We start from the raw sequence: 22322 nt of genomic DNA on the forward strand, positions 1-22322 counted from the left end.
TTGAAAGGCTAATCTACGAGTAAATCATGAGCGCGCTGTCTTTGGATGTGTTTTTTAAATCCCACATCGAAGAGTCACGCAAGAGAAGCAGGAAGTAGAAGATATAAAAGCCAAGGAAAGCAACCAGATTTCTCACTTACCTGGACGGGGTCAATGGGCGATCAAGAAGGCCCATAGCCTAGGTTGGTGACCTCCATTGCACTTTGGAGGGGTGCTCTCCTATGGTCTCCCCAAGTGGGAGAGCCAACGTCATAATTTGTGTTAGTGGGGGCCTGCGTTCGCGCGGCCCCTTTCAATTCTCTAGTCCAACCTTGTGTGACTGTATCTTTAATTTAAAAATCTAAGGCCTTGTTTCTTTAATTTAAAAATTAAAGGAATCCCACCATCACTAAGTAGGATTATCTTTTAAGAGTCATTTCACCGAGGAGCCCAAGCCTGGGGCTTTTGGGGGGTGGGGGGGCCGAAAATTCAGTTCCGAAGAACTGACGTCCGATCTGCTTCTCCTCCTCCAATTCAATGGCTGACATTTTTTTGGCAATAAAATTATGAAAAAAAAATTAAAATTAAAAAAAAAAACCCAAAAATTATGATTTTTTTTTTCTTCTATAAATACCTATAAATACCCTTCAATTTCAACTCCAATCCTCATATATTTTCTTCAACTTCTACTATTAGTCACTCTTTACTCAACATTTTCCTCTATTTCAAATTGTATTTTTATTTCTTGTCCTTATGGCTTCTTCTATCGAAAGCGAAGGGGCGTGGAGCACCATGGAAGATGTTTTTTTGTCTGAGTCTTGGCTCAAAGTTAGTCATTGTCCTGTGTTAGACAATGAGATGAAATTTTGTCATATGTGGAAAAAAATTCATGCCGAATTTATTGAAAGAATTCTGTGGTCGACTTGTACGGAAATGACATTGTCTAGTATGTGGAAAATTCTCAATAAAGAATTGGCAAAATTGAGAGATGCCTTGGCAAAAGCGAGGGACAACCATAGAAGCGGGGAAAATCCACTGCTATGACAACTTGTTCATCTTCTTCTCTCTGCAACCTTTGCCTTTCAGCTCGTATACGGCTTCTCTCATTTGTTTTTCGCTCTAGCCTCTCCAAGCATCTCTTCAAATCCTCCATTGAGAATGAAGTATAAATTCTAAACTCTGAGAAATGAAAATATAGAAAGATGTGGTGTGAGAGGTATGAGCTGAGCCTCTGATTTTATAGAAATTTTTGGCCAGATAGATATGCTACGTGGCTTGATTTGATAGGATGAAAATCTTATCTGAAATTTGAAAATCATCTGAAATTTGAATTTTGAAATTTATTTGAATTTTGAATTTTGAACCCAAAAATCTTATCCGGAAATTTTATCCGATTATGAATAGTCTTGGCACGTAGGAACTCGAAAATCTTGTCCGAAAATATTATCCAAATTAATTATTGAGGTAAAAAAATTTGTGGAAAAAAACAAAAAAATGAATAGTAATTGCCATTTGCCATGACAACGGGTGGAAACGGAATGGCTTTGCAAGGGCAACCACTATTCACGTGAATAGTGGCTGCCACCAAAGGGCAAATGGGTGGAGTTGCTCTAATCCAATCCTACCCTCCCAAATGAGGCCTTATCTATATTTGGCAAAAGAAGAGGTTCTTAGTTAATTAAATTTACGGAAAAATATTACATTTTGTTCATCAACAATACCAGACAAGAAGCATAAGGGGAGGGGTTTCTATTTGTTATTATTCCCCACCAACAATACTAGACTAGAAGCTAGTGCTTGGTTTTGGTGAGTAGCTTCTTGAACCAGTAGGCGGACATTTTTGGGTATCTCTCGAGGGTTTTGAAATCAACATAGACTATGCCAAATCTTGAAGTGTATCCCAACCTCCATTCAAAGTTGTCGAGCAATGACCATGCGAAGTAGCCCAGCACATTGGCTCCTTCATCAACTGCCTTCTTCAGCTGAATCATATAGCTCTTGTAGAACTTGATCCTTGTGGTGTCGTGCAATCCCTTTGCACGTGTCCAATTGCCAGGATTATCCATGCCTGCAAAATCATAACAACATCAATTGATCATCTTCTAACAAAACAAAACGAAAAAAAGAAAAGAAATGAGAAGATCCTCTACCATTTTCAGATAAAATCACTGGTGGGTTTCCATAATGTTCTTTTATGTACGTTAAAGCTTTGTACAAACCCCACGGTACTTGGTAGAGCCAACTAGAATATGCCTGCAGATGTTCAGTTCATCTCATGTCAAATTAAACCAGTGAGTTCATAATAATGCTTTTTAAGTGAACGGAAGTAACGTGTGTTTGGATTGGATGGTAAATTACCCTAGGGCCAATAGGCACTTCATTCTTCTTATCTGCAAATTGCATGAGAGAGACAGAATGGTTAAGAAAATAAGATGAGCATTTTTATGTATTATTTGTATCACAACATATCTATAGGTAAAGACTGTATGTATGTATCTTTATCTTACAAGCAAATCCTGCATTCCAGTCCTGCTGGTACCCCAAGACCTTTGGTTTTGATTGATGTGGGTCGTACATGTAGTAAGCAGTATATTGGTTGATGCCAACAAAATCCATTGAGCCCTTCACCATCTTAACCTCCTCTTTGGTGAACTTAGGTAGCCTATCACCAACTATTTCTTGGATTGTTCTTGGATACTCTCCATACACAATGGGATGGATGAACCTGTTAGTTAAAAGCCAATCCCACAATTTCAGTTGTGAATTTTGTCTGATAAAATTAGTGAATCGGAGAAGAATGGATCGAATTTGTGAACATAAAACGCGTAGGCATGTGCTTGCCATGTTAATTAAGGATTCTTACCATCCAACATGAAAGTCTCTGGCCCTCTGAGCCGCATAGTTGTCAGCCTTTGATCTGGTAAGAGGCTCATACCAAACAAAATCCAAGAGAATACCAATCCTTCCCTTTTGTACTTTCTGAAAACATAAAGCAACAAATTTAAGAACAAAACTAATTTCAGGAATCAAGTTGAGGTCAATGTTTCTCTAACCTGATACTTCTCACGGTATCTCTGAACTGCAGCTCCATGTGATAAAATCAAATGATGAGCAGCGATATAAGGCTCGGTGGATGAATTTCCAGCTGTGCAGTTTCCATATGCTTTGGAACACCGTGCCGGAGCAAAGAAACCATTATCATAGCCAAGAGCAGCCACCACTCTAGGCTCATTGAAGGTCATCCAGTTCTTCACTCGGTCTCCAAATGTCTTGAAACAAAACTCTGCATAGTCAGCAAAATCTTTCCTGCCAAGTTTAGAAGCACATCTCAGACTATTTAATTCTCTGAGGACAGCAGAAAATATGATAAAGATTTTCTGAGTTAGATAGTGTCATGGCACTTACACTACTTTGTCATTTAACAATCCCAAGTACTTCTTCTCAAGTGCAAGGGGAAGATCATAATGGTATAAGTTTGCATAGGGAGTAATGCCTACAAAAACAAAACACATGTAAGAATCAAATCACACAATGCTCTGAATTAATTATTTGCATAAGTTCTGATTTACATAATTTAATTACCTCTTTTGATCAAGTAGTTAATTAACCTGTTGTAGTATGCAACTCCTTTCCAGTTGACTTTCCCAGTACCATCTACATTATACATACATAGATTAAGAATTAAATCAACAAATTAAAAATAAAAGTGACATAATTAAAAGGAGAGTGGATGATTTACCTGGGAAAATTCTGGACCATGATATTGAGAACCGATAGGCATCGAAATTTAGGTTTGCCATGAGATCAACATCTTGCTGTCACAACAAAAATAGTTTTTCATTTTCATATTTTCAACCAGAAATAAAATCAACCACACCAAATCTCTACTTTGAATCGATCCCTGTTATCTTTCTACAGCTTAGTTTTGTTGTAATCCCATGTCAAGTGGGGACCTTAAAAAGTCTTTTGGCACAATAATAAAGTGTCCGTAGATTGTCTGTCTGTGACTGTGTCTGTGCATGTGTGGCACTTGGCTCATGGTCCTTTATCTTCTTTGAAAAAACCGAACTTTTCTTTTTTCTGGGAATGGAAAAAAAAAAAACCTTACTTTGTACCGGTGATACTGGTCCACGGCGACTTCTCCTGTACCATTATTGGCAACAATTCCTATATCCAGAAGAAATAAAATAAAATAAAATCTTCAGATACAAATATAAATAAATTGCATTATAATTAACAGTTAAAAATGAAAGAAATGGAACTAATTAAAATTGAGTACCGGGAATTTTAATAAACTCATCCCAAATGCTGGGGCCACGACCCTCCTTGTGGGCCATGCCTTCGACTTGATAAGCGGAAGTCGCCGTTCCGAAGACAAAGCCCTTGGGGAAGCTGGCTCTGCTCAGCCCACCGGTGTCCAAATCGAGACTCTCTGGGTCAAGGACTGAAGCTTCATTGTGCTCAGTTGCATGCGCGATGCACTGAATAACAAGAAGAAGACTAAGCAACAACAATGGGGCTCTCATCTTAAACACAAAGCAGCACAAGGTTAAAGGAAACTGAGAGACAGAGAGAGAGGAAGAGCACAGTGCAGTGTGGATATGAAAAGTGGAGAGGAGAGTGGTGTTTTTATAGATAAAGAAGAGTGGGCAGTGAGCAGAATAATAATATAATTTTTTACGAGTTTCCTAAAAGAAACGTACAAAATTTGGAAATGGAAATGGAAATGGAGTGCCATCACATCACAAGCCACACACACTTGGTCCTTGCCTGAGGCTGGGGCTGGGGCTCCCTCTACACCCGCCATACACGGGATGGGATGGGACCATCCAAAGAGAAAATGGCATCTGCAAGGTTTAGTGGATTATTACTGTAAGATATACATGTTAGGTTCTATATGTGGTAATTTCACAGATGGAAAATAATTCACGTAAAATTTATCCGTACAAGTAAGTTCCACGTGTGAATTTTATCTATACAGTATACAGATAAGTTTTTATCTTTGTGCATGACAGACAAATTCATGCGTAATACATTTGGTTTAATTAGAACATAATCCGAGCACTTCACAGTCATCAGCTTATGGAGTCTTTCGGGAGAGTGCGTTCTGTCTCCGCCTTCTGCCCTCAGATTGTCCACCATTGTAACCGGCTCCGATACCAAACTGAGACCTGTCTTTCTCCGACGACCTATTTGGCACTGATAGAAAGAGATTGGATGGTTCCGAGTTTGCCCACTCTGAATATAATAACAGTGATTGATTAAGGACAGATCACTCAACAATAAAATATTATGTACACGATTTGTCATTTAATTTACTAATAAAACAGGCAAAATAAATTAGGCAAGTTGGAATGTCTTTTTCGCATGCTTAGACTGGACCTATGAAATCTCATAGTAGGAGATTAGAGTAGATTAGCTTCAAAATAGGTAACCCAAATCATCATTTTCGTCAAGATTTTCTACTAAACAAATAGACAGTGAGATACCGTGAATCCTTGATGATTTAGTCAAAAGTACACGTTCATCATTTCATCATGTGGCAGGCAGCACCCCTTTAGAGATCTCAATTTCATTATTCTTGAAAGCTACATAAAGTTATGGTCCCTCTGTGCCCACTGTCTGTGGGAAAATTCTTAACCTTGACCTGTCTGTGTCTCTTGTATGCAATATTTTCCTTTATTTCATTCTCTCCTTGGAATTTCACATTATTTTAATTTTCTGGATTTTTATGGTTTCCGTTGATTTTATCTAACAAGGCATCATGTAGATAAATTTATGAACTTGGTGTCCTGGTGTTGCCAAGTCAATGACGAAGTCCAGGAATTGGGCCACACAGGGCCTTAAATCGGTGATGTTACGGTGGTCCATTTTGAAAGCACGCAGGCAGACCCAATTGTTGTTGAAAAGTACGCGAATTATGTCTTTAGCACGTGAACTTGAATGTTGGATTGTAATGTAACAGACAACTTATCAAGCCTGCTACTTGATACTTCAATAATTCACTATCAAATTCCCAAGTCTTTGCGACCCGGGAAATCCGACGAAATAACAATAAGATAATAAATAGTAGCAGAATAAAAAAAAGATGCTTTGGAGATTGAGTACAAGTGCTCAATTATTTGCTCAATTATTTCCAAATACTAAAAAGTCATTTTTTATTCCCGTATTACTTTGCTTCTCATAATTTCAAAAAATTTAATTTTATCAATGTAGTTTTAAATTCCAGTAACAGGTCATAAATTCTGTCAAATTACTCTTAATTATATATGTTACAAATTATGTCAAACGTCACGCTCAAAACCTAACGAAATTCAAAAGAATTTGACCGAATTTGTAACGTGTCATTGAATTGATTAGATTTAAAACTACATGAATAAGACCAAAAATAATAAAACTGAAAAATTGCAATGACTAAAAGTGACATTACGCGGTTCAAAATGAGTGTGGAAGACACCTCTACCGTACTCTGTGTGTGAATAGAAAGGCCCAATAGTTAGTTTCGTAATGTATTGGGCTCGTGAGTACACTGTACATGAATCATAGTTCGTCGGTCACCTACCTTCTGTTGATATCGCCGTTCGGCCCAAATTAGACCCCAAAAAAAAGAAAAAAGAGAGGCGGGCCCTAATAATACGGCGCGCTCAGCGTGAGGACCTCACTGGAACTGTGGTGAGGACAAAACAAAAAAACAAATCTCATATTTCCTTTTTCTCCCACATTTTATCAGAAACCAAACGGTGATCGCCCTCCTCGATTTTCCATAAGGATTCCGGTGAAACAGATTGTAAAGTGTAGATGGACAAGGTAGAGGAGGAAGTGGAGAAGGTGAAGAAGGAGTGGGACGAAACGTACAGTAAGGTGGTAGAGCAAATAAAGGCAATAGAGGAGTATGGTAAATCACCTAGAGTTACTATTGCGGAGCCGCAGAGAGACTCGCTGCCTAGAATGAACGGGCTCGCCCAAGACGGCTTGGCGTTGCTTAATTCGTTGCAGTTCAAGCTCGATCTGTTTGCCCCTCAGTTGCCCACCGACGATCAGGTCCAGTCGGCAAAGAACTTGCTTGAGTCCTGGAAAAACCGATCCCAAAGGTATTTCAATTTTATGCTCCCAGACCTGTCTGTTTGGTGGCCGAGAAATTTTTTGAAAACATAAAAGAATTATCACTTCTGTTTCCGCAGAAATAAGGAAATGGTTGAAATCGTGAAACTTCATCACGAATTAAAGAGAAATATATTCTAATTGTGAATGCTCTTAAGTTAGTTATATTTTGCAACCAATTAAAGCTCTTTTGAATTTAATATTTAAATGTTTTGTGGTCTTCCTGATCAGTTTGCGGTTGAGTATGAGGAATGCCAATTTGCAAGCAAAGGCTAACATGAGGAAAGCTGCTCAGAAAGAGGTAATTAATTCCTGTTTGCACTAATTTGGGTTAGTTTATTGTCTTCCACATTGCTGCTTCTCATTAGCATTTTCACTAATTCATATTATCTTCATGCTCAACTATTTATATGATAATAAGCTAAATAAGATAGTTGCTGTAATTTCCTTCTTAATGATAATAAGCTTAAGAAGTTCCGTCAAGAAATTTATTTATTTTATGTGTTACTGAGAAAGAAAGAAAAAAATATTTGGAGCAAATTGTGATTGATTTGGCTGTGTTTGTTGCAGAGAGAACTTCTTTTGGGAGGTGGAGAAGAGTCCACAGTTCGTCGACGGAACTTACAGTATGTATCAATTATTCTAAACGGCTTTCGGTAAAATAGTATTCATGTTTATGTCTGCTTTTATTGGTTTACATATGCATCGTCTTTAACTTGGGGAAAAATCTTTATGAGCATGAATACGGTATTCTCTTACTTTTACATGAATTTTTTATTTAGAGAATTTAATTTATCATTTGGTTCTAGAACAAAGGCTGGAATGACATCTGCCGCAGAAAGCATCACAGAGAGCCTTCGCCGTACTCGTCAGTTGATGGTTCAGGTTAGTTGCTCTACTTTGTATTTTCCATTTATTCTAATCAATACATCTTTATGCGATGGTAGCATGAATTTTTTTTTGTCGGGATGCAACATTTGGTTTTCTTGTTTATTTGTGTAGGAGGTGGAAAGAACTGCAGGCACACTCATGACTTTTGGTGAGTTCCTTTCGTTACACATCAAATCAATCTTTCCCTTGCTGAGACACTGTCACTGCTATTTTTATGACTTTTCTGAACAGCTTATCTTGTAACACTGAGTTTGACTTTCATACCGGATTGTGTTTTAAAGCGGTACGTCATAGAAATAAAAGGAGAAAAAAAAATTAAATTTAGATATTTATGGAGAATTCGACCTACTCCAATCATCAGAATTCGTTTGTTGTTTGGGGGACCTCTAGTTAATAGTTATACAGATTGACCATGGAAATCTAAGTTTTTAGATCAATTAGAATCATGGATAACAGCTCAGCTCTAACTTCCTCTGCTCTATGAAATTGTTTCGACATTGGAATCTGGCAGACATTTTGTTCTATGAGAATGATGTAATATGTTGAGCTGCTTATTATTAGCTCTCAGCACCTTATGTCTCTTGCTAAGAGCCACTGCTCTTGAGAGAGAACATCAATGTACTCAAGGCACCGTACCTCATCTGATCTAGCGTACTACCCATGTTACAAAGTTCTCCGAGCGTTCTCATGTTACTTTATTCTGTTTTAGCTATTCACAATGTGTCTTAGAAGTTGTCAATGAAGACACATCTAGCATATGACATTGATCTAGCTCCGTTTTAGGACTATCTTTCTGACAAATTACTTGCAGAGTATGATTGTATGCGATATTTGAAACATGAATGTTCGTCTTACATTTGATTTGAAAAGGTTATTTTCCTGAGCCAGACTAACTCTATATATGTTGGATTATGCAGAGGACTCTACTGGAGTACTACGGAAGGCTGAAAGTGAATATAAGGGACACCGTTCATTGTTGATGCGAACCAGAAACCTACTCTCCACTATGCAACGACAAGATGTCATTGACAGGTTTAGAAGAGAAGATTTCCATTGTAGTATAACTATTATGTATATATGCAGAGTCTCATGTTGAGTTGTATCTGGACAGGGTGATACTTGTATTAGGAATTTTCCTGTTTTCTTGTGCGGTTCTTTATGTGGGTTCGAAGCGTATTGGTCTACTGACGTTGCAGAGGCAGGTCACAGCTGCCATTAAGGCTGGTATGGGTGGGCGAGCAGAACTCAGACCTGGAGCTGTTGAAAATGTCGTAAATCATGCCCAGGTCTATGACAATGCAGTTCATAAAGTGGAGGAACCTCCAGAAAGATTGATGCACGATGAACTCTGAAATTGTAGCTTCGTTTAATTGTTTGTTTCCTTGCTTTTCCCATGGTTTGTGCTTCACAATTCATTAGCACAGAGGGCTGTATGCTATTACCATCTCAAATTTTTTGGCCCTGTCACATTTCCATGTTGGTTTACAGGAGCCAGCATTGTTAATTATGTACAACTTGTTTTCATATTGGAGACGAAGAATATCGTACGACACACCTTTGTTCTTCTGCTTACAATATACCTTAACACCAACTGTCCAAACCCATTGTTCACAAAAGCAAACAATGATAGCAAAAACAAATTTCACCATGTGTAACAAATTGGCAAACAGAAGAAATAATAATATATAAATACCATATATAAAAGTAATTACAAAACAAAGTGATTTACTTGAGACCTTCCTTACATAAAAAGCTAGTAAAGAATGGTTTCATTATATTTATATAAAAAAAACAGCTGAAAGTCAGTTTCATCTTCTGGTTCTGTGTTGATAGTCATGTCCACGATCAAGATTGTTGTGCCTGCAGCTGCCACGCCATGATTTCTATGGTTCAAAACTCTGGAAGTTTACAAAGCAAAGATATCTGGTTCAACCTTTGCAAAATTCAAATGGCCAAACTAGACATATAAGAAAAACATCACACGTATTAACCACCTACTCCAAGCTGCAAGGTGATGAGTCATGGAATAAGACAATAGCTTATGAGTTGCCGTTTGTAACACACCAGACAACTGAAACGGTTGGTTTACCTTCTTGATACTTTTCAATTCATGGAAAATAGCCTTCTCATCCTTCTATCAGATGGCAAACTCACAAAACTACAAACCCATAAAACCGAGCAAGAACTCCTTATTGTCGCCTTCATATGCCCACGAAGGCCTCCATATCTCTTCATTGCGGAGTCAACCTCCAAGCACGAACAAATGCATCCTCGCCAGAGCTTACCACAGTGTGCTCATCCGTGAAAGCTAAGCCGTACACCCCACCCAAGTGAGCGTTCTTAATGGTTATACGGCTTGACGCAGGCTTGTCAACTTCATATATGATGACACACGTGTCAAGAGACCCAGTTGCAACCATGCTGCTATCAGGAGACCAAGCAAGGCAGTTTATCCGGGCAGTATGGTACAACATGTTCTTAAGCTTGACCTGGGATAGAATGTGTTAAAATGCAAGGTGTTCAACATTAATAAGAAAGCAACAATCACAACCAGGCCTCTAGAAACATGTTACTGAAGCTCTCCATTTAAATGACAGATTTTGTAATGAGTCGAATTAAACTGAGGCACACTTGACATTCCATATAAAGAACCAACAACTTACTGCCTCACATGATAGTCCATTCATGCGTTTGACTAAATTTGGTTAAACAAAGAACAGCGGCTGATAATGGACTGATGCACACATCTACAGATTCTACACACACATGCATGGACACATATAAACACATGACTAGGAGAAAAAGACAACTTTTTTCTATCCTTTTCATACCACAAATGACAATAATACCAGAACAATGGTGTTAGAATGATGAAATGATAAACAGTAGCTGAGGACAATGAGCACACTACCTCTTGGGAGACACGATCCCAGATGACAGCTTCTCGGTTCAAATCTCCAGATGCAAACATTGAAACATCAGGAGAGTAGCGTATGACAGAAATAGACCCCCGATGTTTCTCTAAGACAGCCTCTTCTTTAAGTGTATCACCCGTTATAGAATACATATGCAGTTTACCGTCCTGCCCACCAACGATGGCTTCACTTCCATCTGGTGCAATAGTACATGCAGTCACAGTAAACCCAAGGTTAATAGTTGACACTACTTTTGTGCCACGGAGCATGACAACTCCTGTGTCAGTTGAAACCAAAGCAAGTTCAGGAGATTGAAGGGCAAGGCTTATGTCCTTTGGCTGACTGCCAATATCAATAGGCTCTGCATCTCCACATTGATCACTGTGGACAGGAACTCTCCAAACCTGGGTAGTTATGAGGAAAGAAACTGAGATAAAGTGAAATCCAAATCAGGCAAAAAAATTTTCCTAAGGAATAAAAATGTAAAGTAGAAACCATCAAATTGCATAAGACTAAAAGAATATAAAATTCTAGTCACCTTATTGTCAAATCCACATGAAACGATTTCTTCTTCAACAGCTGCTAAACATTTTATTTGAGAATTTTCCTTCCTTCGTAATTTTCCACCATATCCAACGCCTTGAATCCATTTAACAATTAGACCATCATAGCTGCTAGACAATATAACTTTTGGGACGCTATTTAGAACAGCTAACGACGTAATATTCTTCATGTGTCCAGATATCAACAGCGGTGCTTTATCAAGGTCACTTGCTGAGAATATACTAATGGTGCCTCCAAGTGAAACAGTAACAAGATGATCATTCTGCCATAGACACCCAACTAGCATGTCATCCACTCCACCTGATCCAGGAGGAGGCAATGTTCTTTTCACCTTCGCATTATTATCCTCGGATATCTCCCATACTTTTGCTGATTTGTCAGCAGACACTGTCAGAACCTAATATTTTAATTGGAACTGATCAGCACATTCAAGCAGGGATGAAAGATGTTACAATACAGAGAAAATAAAATATGCAAAGCAGCGATCCTTATAATAGGGTTCAGTTCAGCAGATAACACTTGGTTAGGCCTAAGTACATGAAATCCCCTGTATCTAAATAATGTCCAATAAACAATTAAATTAACAAAATCTCTTGGGTAGAAAATAACAATCTCAACTTTACCTGTTTACCATCAGGACTCCAGCTAAGAGCATAAATACTGCCTTTGTGGCCATCTTCAGAGGAAAACCCTCCAATCTTCTCCGCGGTCTTTGCATCATAAATAATACCACTTTTATCTGAGCTTACAGTGATAAACTTACTTCCATCTGGAGAGAACCTCACACAATTCACAAAGTTTGAATGATCCCTAACATACAACCAACAACAACAACAACAAAAGGGAAAAACTTTGAGTCAGTACGGTAACACAAACATCGAGGCCTCAAGTAGTTGCTATGATAAATAATGAAGAAACCTGTGAGACAGCTTGAATTTAAAGGGCGGTCCTTCGTAGAAATTGACCAAGAAATCCTCTCCACAAGTGACAATGCGAAAGGGTCTTGTTGGCTTAAACGCACAGCTTAAAACTCGCTTCGAGTGCCCATCAAAATCCCCCACAGTCGAGCCCGAATCCCACCTATTCAATCATTCAAATTCCAGCAACTTCTCACTAACCAAACACAAAAGGCCAGAAGATCCACCAAAAAGAGAAACCCGATTTATAGTTTAAAATATGAAAAATGAGAAGGATGACGCTTACATGAATGCGCGAACTAAGGATTTTCCTTTTCCTTCACCAGAAGCAACGATCCTCATTCCGTCTGGGGACCACTGGAGGTCGTCGATCCGACCCGAGAGGACCTTGAACTCGTTCTTCAGAACGAAGTCGTTGTGGGTCCCCCAAATCCTGACAGAGCCGGAGACATCGGCGGACGCGATCCACTCGCCGTTGGGCGAGAACCTGGCGACGGTGGCAGGGTAGGCGTGCTCGGGGTAAACGGCGACGTCGAGAGGATTCTGAAGATTCATGATAATTACGGATCTGCCATTGGTATAGAGGAGCCTGTCGGATTTGGGATCGCCAGATATCAGAATCCCACGGCCTCGCTCCGTTGACGGTACGCAGGCGTAGGCCTCGGTGAGTTGGGTCATTTTGGGGATTTTGGGAAAAGCGAGAAGGTGGGATTTGAAAGCTCGCGGCTTTTATAGGTGCTGGGGTTTGTGTTGTGTTGTATGTCAAGAGACTGATGAGAGAAGTGATCGTGGTCAGCAACTCGTGAATGATCAAGGTCAGTGCCCTGTGCGAGTTTTGGAAATGTTCAAAAGGTAAAGTAGACAAGGACAAGTGTCAGTGTGTGAGACGTAAGATCCAAGAAAAAGGATTGTCTCTGTCTCCTCCTTTTTACTTTTATTTTTTTAATCCTTTATACGTGCGTGCTTGCATGATCAAGCCAGACCCAATAAAACTGTCCAGACCTGGCCCAACCCGGTTACAGGCCTTGATTGTCGAGTCTAAGTCTTGTTTGGAATGAGATGAGTGAAACATGATTTGCCCACGCAAGCCCCAACTTCCTTTTTTAAAAAAAAATATTATATTTTTCTTTGTTTTGTTTTTCGCACAAAAACAATAAAACTGTAATTAGAAGGATTGAGATTTATTTTTGAGTTACCAAATTGAATTTCTTCTTGTAAAAGCTACAGCAAAAGAGTCCATCACCGTAGTCTGGCTTTTACAAATAAGCTCATTTTAGCATGACATATTATATAAATACTCATATAAAGTAAGGGTGGCTCGGTCTGGTTCTATCCGATTTTCACCTCACACTGGTACTAATTAACCGGTGCAGTTCGGTCCCATTTTGGTGAAAAAAAATCTATGATATCAGCTGGTTCGGTTTAAATCGTTTGGATGCAGTTTCTCCTTTTTTCGGTTTCAGACCAGACATTATTTTTTTATTTTTTCAATTATTATTTTTTACAAATTCAAACTAAAATTTTATTTTTTGAACTTAAAACTTCACAAATGATTCAATTTCATACAAAAAGAGATGATTGGGCCTAAAAAAGAAATGGACTTTGAAGTTGAACTTGGGGAAATATTAATTATGATATTAGAAATTTAGCATTGGACTTAAATAATTTTTATAAAAAATTAAAAATAGGCAGTCGGTCCGGTCTAATTTTATAAGGTGTGAAATTAAAATCAGTTTGAATCGGTCCAGTCCGATTCAGTGCCAGTTTGTTGAGTTTTTAGTCAATACAGTTTTTTTCATTTGGTGCGGCTCGATATTTCCGTTTTTGAGTCTCGATGCCTATTCCTAATATAAAATATATTTGAAAGAAAAACTTAAAACTATCCACTTGTCCATTTAATTAAGAGCTAATTATAAGGCAGACATGAAGTGATTCGTAAACTTGACTAACTGGAAACTCGTGCGTGGATAATTGTAATTGTAAACTGAAATGAATTATTTGGTAGTGAAGTCATAAAGTATTGTCCCGACTAGTAGCCTGACCTCTACATATGGTATGATTTTCCTGACAAAGGAATTAAATTACGTATAAATCCTTGAAATTTGGTCATTGTGTGTCTCCCGTATAGTTACTAGTACAACGACAAACCAGAAAGCACCAGCAGAAATGAAAGGACTTGTTAAATTAAAGAAACCAAACCGGTGTGATTTTAATGCTGACGTGGGAGAACTTAAAATGTTGGGGCCTACCCACTCAATTGGGTTAGCTGGTGGAAACAAAGGTCAAAGGTAAGTGGTGCACATTCTCAATTTCTCACCTCACCAAACCATGCACATTCTTGCCATTCACAGGAGACACATCAAAACATGGCTAAAATTCAAAAACAACCAGTCCATGTCAACTTGGAGACAACTTGACCATCTTCAACACTCCAGATTATAATATAATCCTCCCTCCCCCTGACCTTCTTCACCTACACACAAATTCCTTTATAAAATATCATTATATATTCCTGTTGCTCTACCGATATCCTGGATTCATGGGGCCTTGCTTAGACAATCTCTCTCTCTCTCTCTCTCTCTCTCTCTCTCTCTCTCTCTCTGTGAATATCATCCATAACTAAATTTCATATATCGATCCTAATTAACTGTATTTGCTGCATGCAATTTGCATCATCCGATTACTATTGTTCTATAACAAGCTCAGCTAGGGTTTTAACTCAATGAGGAAGCCTTGCTGTGAGAAGACAGAGATAACTAAAGGAGCATGGTCTAAGCAAGAAGATCAGAAACTCATTGATTACATCCAAAAACATGGGGAAGGTTGTTGGAATTCCCTTCCAAAGGCTGCAGGTAATTTACTACTACTACTACATATATATATATATCTTCTTAATCATCAATTTCTTCGATTACTACTACTCGATCAGAGTTTAGGTTATAATATCCTTGAAACTGTATGCATAATTACATATGCAAAAGTTTAAGATATCAACAATTACTGACATATGTATGAAATTGACAATTGATCATTATTGTTGGATGAATGAATTCAATCGAGGAAAAAGAGGTGATAGATATTGGTCGTAGATTCTTTTTTCCTTTTTCCTTCTTTCTACAGTTGTAATATGTACATACATATATATATATATATATATATAAATATTGAATAATATTGTTGATTATGGTCAGGGTTGCGACGCTGCGGTAAAAGTTGTCGACTGAGATGGATAAACTATTTGAGACCAGATCTTAAACGCGGAAGCTTTGGAGAAGATGAAGAGGACCTCATCATCAGGCTTCATGCACTCCTCGGGAACCGGTATATATACATGAAACTACTCTAATCTCAATCCATAGCCCCTTCCCCAAAATTAGCTCCCTAATAACATGATTGCCTAAGCAACCTGGCTACAAAGAGAGTTTTACGGTGTAATTTACTCGAATTACGAAACAATCATACTTAATTTGCTTTTCAATATACCTAGCCAGCTACAGTACACACAAGATTACAAATACATGTGTATAAATATATGCCTACTATCATATATATATATATATATACATATACAATTCTTCTCCTTTCCAGACGTTATTATTGTGCATACGTCATTGTAAACATGGAGGAAAACATGAAGGGTAGTAGAAAATACATGGCATCTACACGGTAATAACGTTTGGACTTCTGCATAAGAGAAAATCTGCACATGTATATGTAATTACACTAATCATATATGGGAAAATGTTACTTTAATGGCTGAGGAATATTATCTACATGTATTCCACTCCATCAGTGTATGTGGAACCCACGCATATTAGAGAGTTGGTCATCAATATTTTCAATAAATATCGTCTAAATAGCAACACCCGTATTTAATGTGTTCAAAAACACTTTATTCTCTTTACAAGCAAAACATCGATAGTTTGCATTAAATACATAGATTTTATGTGTGAGGGGAATACACGTGGCACAAACTGATTTAGAAAGACCAAAAAAAAAAAAAAAACTAGCATTCTTTACATATAACTATTTATTGTTATAAATAGTTGATTACAAGTTAAGTGAATATGGAAACTGAATCTAATAAAAGGAACTTTACTAACATGGATGTATATGATTATGATATTGGATGAATTTAGGTGGTCATTGATAGCAGGAAGACTGCCAGGAAGGACAGACAACGAGGTGAAGAATTACTGGAACTCCCATATAAGGAAAAAGCTAGTAAAGATGGGTACTACTACTACTAGTACGGCTCTTGATCCGAAAAAACCCCATCACCGCGACAACAAGGTGCCACTACTAATGCAGCCTGATGCTAGAAATCCAATATTATTTAGGCCGCCTGCGAAGACGACGGATCAGAAGCGTGCGCCTAATCGTGATGATGAGATGGACGTCTCGGATTCCATGAGTATTAACGGTGGTAATCAACTTCAAACAGGTGTTATAATGAGCAACAAAAGCTTCTGTTTGCCTGACTTAAATCTTGACCTCACTCTAAGTCTCCAGTTGGCTGTGGGAGAGAGGCACCAATCTGATATCTGAAAGTAAAAAGTATCCGTCCCTCCCACCCACCACGATGACCTCCAGGGCTCCTCTTCTTTTAGACAACATTGGTGCTTTGCTTGGATTGGACGCGTGGATTTATGCTATAGTGACTAGTGTTGACTAGTATAAAGTTGTGTACGCAATTCGACAATGACTTACTTTCGGTTTGAAGCTGTAGTAGTAGTACTACTCAGTCCGTCAGTGTGTGGAGAAGAAAAGAGTTACCGACTAGTTTTGGCATGCACATGATATATCTGCCAAATACTATATAGGTGTTGTTACGTATATATATATATATATATGTAGAGGACAAACTTACCGTACATATCTAATTCGTATTGACCAAATATATTTCAAACTCTTGCAAGAGGAGGCAGAGGGTTACTAGCTATATCTCTGCCATTAATTATCCAGTGAGATGAAAAAAGTTAATCGTATACAACGTTCTGGTTTTTCATATAATATATCATCTGTATCTTCAATTTGCATATATTTATCTCTGTAAATGTTCCAGTATCAAATGACCGATGCAAGGCTAACAGAGCGATTTAGCTAGTAACCCTTCATCAGAAGCAATGTGGTGCATGTACGAGCTATATATGTCTATCTAGTTCTAGTACATGGAGAGTGTAGTACATATACACACACACACACACACATATATATATACTAGGTCAGAATGAGAGAAGTAAATTAGCTAATGTCTTGAATGTATACACGTGACTGCATTCTTCCTTGCTTGAAGTAAAACGTGGTTTTTTTTTATGTCGAGAATCTTCATTGAAGAAAAAGAAAAGAAGAACAAGCTCAAAGCTGCAAACATGCATGTGAATGATGAAAAATTCAGCTTCTTTTTGAGTGAGAAGTCGAAGCTCTGATTCATTACCAAATCCTCCAAAAGCAATGACTACTGAAGAGGGTTATACGAACGTAAAGATCGAATTGTTAACCAACCTGACCTAATGCTCAAGAATGTAAAATAGCTACATATAGTCCTGATTCAACCTTTTCTTCGTGCTGCTTTTTTACTTTTCTATTAATATCAAACTCAGCTACATATAGTGGAAGATTTTTTTCAAACGTACACCCCCCCAATTCAAACATAAATTATGAAGATCTTTCAATATATAGAATACTTTTATCGCGGGGATAATTTCCACATATTATTATTGTTGTTGAAAGTATCTTACATCGAAATTTTTTGCACATATTTAAGAAATACAAAGATTTTGGACCTCTCTACCAATTACAAAGATGTTTGACTGCTTTGTGCCATTGTCTTCAAAGTAACGAATTGTTTCCGCGGAAAAAGGATTAAATGCATAATTTATACAATAACTTGCATTGCATCACCGTGAAAAGAAAAGGAAAAGGAACCATACATGAATGTGAGTGTGAGGACTTACCGAACATCTCAAAACAAAAGGAGAAAATCGACCCCTTAAAATCTAACAGTCAAACGGTCAACTCTACTCATCTCTACCAACTCTAACTAGCGTACGTATATATTTTGCAGCTGTGGGCTGAGACACCACGCATACAAAAAAAAAGATGTATTTTTCTCTTTGGAAAAGGAATTATAAGTTTTACATAATTATTTGCTATTACTATTGATAATTAAAGACCTGGGCATGCGATAATAGTATATAAGTAATCATGACTGTGAGAATCAATGAATATGATTATTATATAGAGTTTGCTAATTGCTAGACATTTTATCATTTTATCTCTTGAGTATTGAATAACGACAATGAGGAATTCAATTTTCATTGGCATTCGAAATCGACAACTCTTTTGAATCTCAGTGATTAAAATATTGAGCATATGGGTCCTCCTTCCTTAGGATATTTACGTTGACCTTTCCGAAATGGTGGTCCAATTCCTTCCTTGTTGCTATAAATCTAAATGGTCTCAATGAAATGGCACTCTTGGCCATCTCACAAGGAAAGGAAGACATGTGTCCTGTCAAAAATACCTCAAAACCTCATCTGTGAATCTACCATTCAACTCGCACATACGCCTACCAGTGACTCAGTGAGCGTGAGACTTGTCAAGATTCTATATTTGAATTGAAGCCACCCAAAATTTATATTAATGGAATATGCATATCAAATCAAAAACTGAATAACTATCTATATACGCAAAGAATATACGTATAATACAGTTTGAGTTCATTATCCTTAACCCTTAACTAACCCAAATACCACACTAAATAATAATCTCAAAGTTATTTTGTGTTTTTTTATCATTTGTACTCAATTTTAAAGAAAATTAGAAAAATCCTATTGGCAACAATCTATTACTAGCATTTGTGTGTTTAACACTTTTTAGGTTTTTGTCAGAGAAAAAAGGAAAACGAAAAAAAGAAGAGTCATATTATATATGGTTGGAAATATTTTTACTCACCACTTCAACTCAATGTGTATCATCATCACCCTTTCTAACACTTGACACGTCTCCATGGGCCAAATCATAATTAACTCTTTACTTTGTATTTGTGGAATCATGTTATGCTCACATACACATGTCAAATGTTGAGAAAGGTAGTGATTGTACACTGTTGGTTAAAGTGGCGAACAAGAATGTTCTATATTTGGTTTTATTTTTCAGTTGAACTAATTAATAATGCAACTATATTTTATTTTATTTTAATTTTTTTTAGGTCAATGCAAAGCGCTCAATTTTTTTTAAAATTGACATGAAGGCCCTTTTTAACATTTGGATGTGTGTGTCCAACACATTTTCTTGATTCGGTCTCCCATGTACCATTAATGGCTACTCAAAACTGGGGGTATTGCATGGGGAAAGCATAAAGGTTTTTACATTTTGAAGTAGCTGGCTGTCCACAGAATCTTACTTAACCATTGTATAATAGAAATGAAAAGGCCAAAAAATAAAATAAAACAATAGAAATTAAGGTTGGCATAGTACCGACAAACCAAACCAAATCAAACCAAACCCTCGACAGATGACATGCAGTAATTTCACAACTGTAAGTCAAGCGCAGTTGGAAAATTTCTGTTATATTGCTCTACCCCTCACTTGGGCACCTTGAGCTGCCCTCTCTCTCTGTCTCCCTCTCTTGCTGTTAGAAGAAGAAGTTGAATATCAGAAAGAAGAATGAGGAAACCTTGCTGTGAGAAGAAAAAGACGAACAAAGGAGCATGGTCCAAGCAAGAAGATGAGAAGCTCACTCAGTATATTCAAAAACACGGCGAAGGTAGCTGGCGCTCCATACCACTGGCTGCAGGTATATATATAAAATTACAAATAAAAACTCACTCTAATTTTGCACTTGTTATTGCTTGAAAAATATTTACATTACATTAATTATTATAAGCTCTCAAAAAAACTTGTTTTAAAATTAATTAATGGTGCAGGCTTGCATCGGTGTGGAAAGAGTTGCAGACTCAGATGGGTAAATTATCTAAGGCCAGACTTGAAACGTGGCAACTTTGGTGAGGATGAAGAGGACCTCATCATCAAGCTCCATGCACTTCTTGGAAACAGGTACTGCGCGCAGGGCATCTTTTGTATGCCATAAATAGTAGCTTTTCTGAAAATTCGGGGAGCAAACATAAAGGGAGAATATTTTTATATGATGAAAATCAGAGGAGATTTTTTCCTCTTTAATTTGGAACTTATGCATTTGCTAGAATCTGAATGAAAGTTTAATTGCACCATGGCATGGCATGGCATGTAAGGAACCAAATTCGTAATGCATGCTTTGCATAAATAATATCTAATTAACTTGCTTAATTTATGACTAATTAATAAGTACTAATTTAATTACAGGTGGTCATTAATTGCTGGAAGATTGCCCGGACGGACTGACAATGAAGTGAAGAATTACTGGAACACTCATCTAAAGAGAAAACTAATACAGATGGGAGTTGACCCAAATAACCATCGAATAGGGCACAATTTTGGCAATACTAAATCATTTGGCTCCAGGATTAATACGAATGATCAGCCAAGTGAAAATTCTCACTCTGATGATCCATTGTTAGATTCTACAAGTGAACCCGAAAGCAACACAAGCTGCAGTGCTTTGCCCGACCTCAATCTTGATCTCACAATAGGCCTTCCAATTTCATTGGGATATTGATATTAGTCAAACATTTTGTACAAGGCTTGGTTATGATTCCATTATTTTCTGCAACTTATTGCTGGGAAAGAATATTGTCATAGCTGAGAGCTAGAGACAAGGTGAAATTAATAGTTCAAATAGATAGCTTCGTCATGCTAGTATGTTTTTATTTTTTATTTTTCACTAATTAGTTTATGCAAATAGGTTGAGCTTGTGCAGTAAAATCTTTGAATTTTAATCTTCTAATCGTATAAAATTAATGTGCATTGAAGGTAAGGCAGATGTTAATTTATTCATGAGAGAAAAACCAAGTCTTCTCTTTTTTTATACACTTCATGTAGCTAGTAGATAAGAGAGAGAGAGAGAGAGTGATGGAAATCTAAGTTAAGATTCTATATATCCGAAGAAAAATACAAATTTTATAGATTTAAACCCCACACTTCTCTTTGTTCATCTTAATATTTAAATTATTAAGCTCTTAAGTTTTATTATTGTGTAAAAAGACAAAAAAGGTCATCCAACTTAATATTTAACCCTAGTACATCTATACACACACATACCCCACCACTCTTCATGTTTGATGATGGTAACTTACATATCAATTTAACTGTCAACATTTCTCTATCAAAACCTCCTAGTTCATTCTCAAATTTTGTTAAAATAATACACATTTGACAACAATGTTTTTATCTCTTTAAGTAATGTGAGATTGAGGTGAAATTAGAGTGGTGAGGGGCAAGACAACGGGGTGTGGGGTGTGGGGTGTGAGGTGTGAGGTTAATTAGTTTTTTTTTTTATTTTTTCCCTCTACTGAGTGTGTATTTGAGGGTGGTTTGGGAAGATAATGAGGTTTTCTTAGAAATTGTGAAAATTTGAATTAAAAGTTAGGATGAAAAAAAAGAAATGTGAGGTTTAAATATAAAAACTCATTCTATATATATATCATATTGAAATTCTTACTCTCCCAATAATCGTACCTAGTCATATATAGTAAGAAAAATACAAAATGTGTATGTGGATAAGAAGCGGTTGAGGTTTTCTGGACTGATGGTTAAAGGACAAAATATGTATGGATAAGGTGGATATGTTGAATGGATGCTTATAGCGAACCCAGCATCATGTATCATGCATCATGCATCATGCATAAGCAACGAACTAAATTCAAATATCTTACGCATATTGGGTATATTTATCTTACGACTCGAATTTAATTTTGCCAATATATGGTTGAGTCTTGAGTTGAATTGAATATATTGGTGCATCAAGTCTTGTTTCGCCCACACCCACATGCATAGACCAACCCAATTATAAACG

General features: G+C 37.2%; 5 protein-coding genes and 1 non-coding gene across 6 annotated transcripts; 4 read left to right on the forward strand and 2 right to left on the reverse strand.

The window, feature by feature from the left end:
- Positions 1-132: 132 nt before the first annotated feature.
- Positions 133-293, forward strand: LOC148915449 (U1 spliceosomal RNA). The gene has a single exon (XR_016122397.1). It is a non-coding gene; the product is annotated as a U1 spliceosomal RNA (small nuclear RNA).
- Positions 294-1629: 1336 nt separating this feature from the next.
- LOC103338721 (beta-glucosidase 44-like) lies at positions 1630-4716 on the reverse strand. The gene is made up of 11 exons (XM_008241958.2): positions 4259-4716; positions 4088-4146; positions 3719-3794; positions 3562-3633; positions 3385-3472; positions 3033-3285; positions 2843-2958; positions 2487-2704; positions 2338-2369; positions 2130-2232; positions 1630-2047 (listed from the first exon to the last, which is right to left on the reverse strand). Exons 1-11 carry the CDS (start codon positions 4503-4505, stop codon positions 1770-1772), a joined length of 1542 nt encoding a protein of 513 aa, XP_008240180.2. The 5' UTR covers positions 4506-4716; the 3' UTR covers positions 1630-1769.
- Positions 4717-6641: 1925 nt separating this feature from the next.
- Positions 6642-9523, forward strand: ATSEC20 (Sec20 family protein). The gene is made up of 7 exons (XM_008241957.3): positions 6642-7070; positions 7312-7381; positions 7651-7706; positions 7890-7965; positions 8083-8119; positions 8889-9003; positions 9083-9523. Exons 1-7 carry the CDS (start codon positions 6778-6780, stop codon positions 9321-9323), a joined length of 888 nt encoding a protein of 295 aa, XP_008240179.1. The 5' UTR covers positions 6642-6777; the 3' UTR covers positions 9324-9523.
- Positions 9524-9630: 107 nt separating this feature from the next.
- On the reverse strand, positions 9631-13189 carry LOC103338719 (transducin family protein / WD-40 repeat family protein). The gene is made up of 6 exons (XM_008241956.2): positions 12654-13189; positions 12369-12530; positions 12074-12260; positions 11425-11847; positions 10883-11290; positions 9631-10460 (listed from the first exon to the last, which is right to left on the reverse strand). The coding sequence occupies exons 1-6, from the start codon at positions 13043-13045 to the stop codon at positions 10203-10205; spliced, it is 1830 nt and encodes a 609-aa protein (XP_008240178.2). The 5' UTR covers positions 13046-13189; the 3' UTR covers positions 9631-10202.
- A 1757-nt stretch (positions 13190-14946) lies between these two features.
- On the forward strand, positions 14947-17056 carry LOC103338718 (transcription repressor MYB4-like). Its single transcript, XM_008241955.3, has 3 exons — positions 14947-15219; positions 15559-15688; positions 16507-17056. Exons 1-3 carry the CDS (start codon positions 15090-15092, stop codon positions 16913-16915), a joined length of 669 nt encoding a protein of 222 aa, XP_008240177.2. The 5' UTR covers positions 14947-15089; the 3' UTR covers positions 16916-17056.
- Positions 17057-19956: 2900 nt separating this feature from the next.
- Positions 19957-21184, forward strand: LOC103338717 (myb-related protein 308-like). The gene is made up of 3 exons (XM_008241953.3): positions 19957-20168; positions 20299-20428; positions 20714-21184. Exons 1-3 carry the CDS (start codon positions 20039-20041, stop codon positions 21024-21026), a joined length of 573 nt encoding a protein of 190 aa, XP_008240175.1. The 5' UTR covers positions 19957-20038; the 3' UTR covers positions 21027-21184.
- The last annotated feature ends 1138 nt before the right edge of the window (positions 21185-22322 follow it).

Source organism: Prunus mume, linkage group LG7 (genome assembly GCF_029339155.1).
Source record: "Prunus mume cultivar Tortuosa linkage group LG7, ASM2933915v1, whole genome shotgun sequence".
Lineage (NCBI taxonomy): Eukaryota > Viridiplantae > Streptophyta > Magnoliopsida > Rosales > Rosaceae > Prunus > Prunus mume.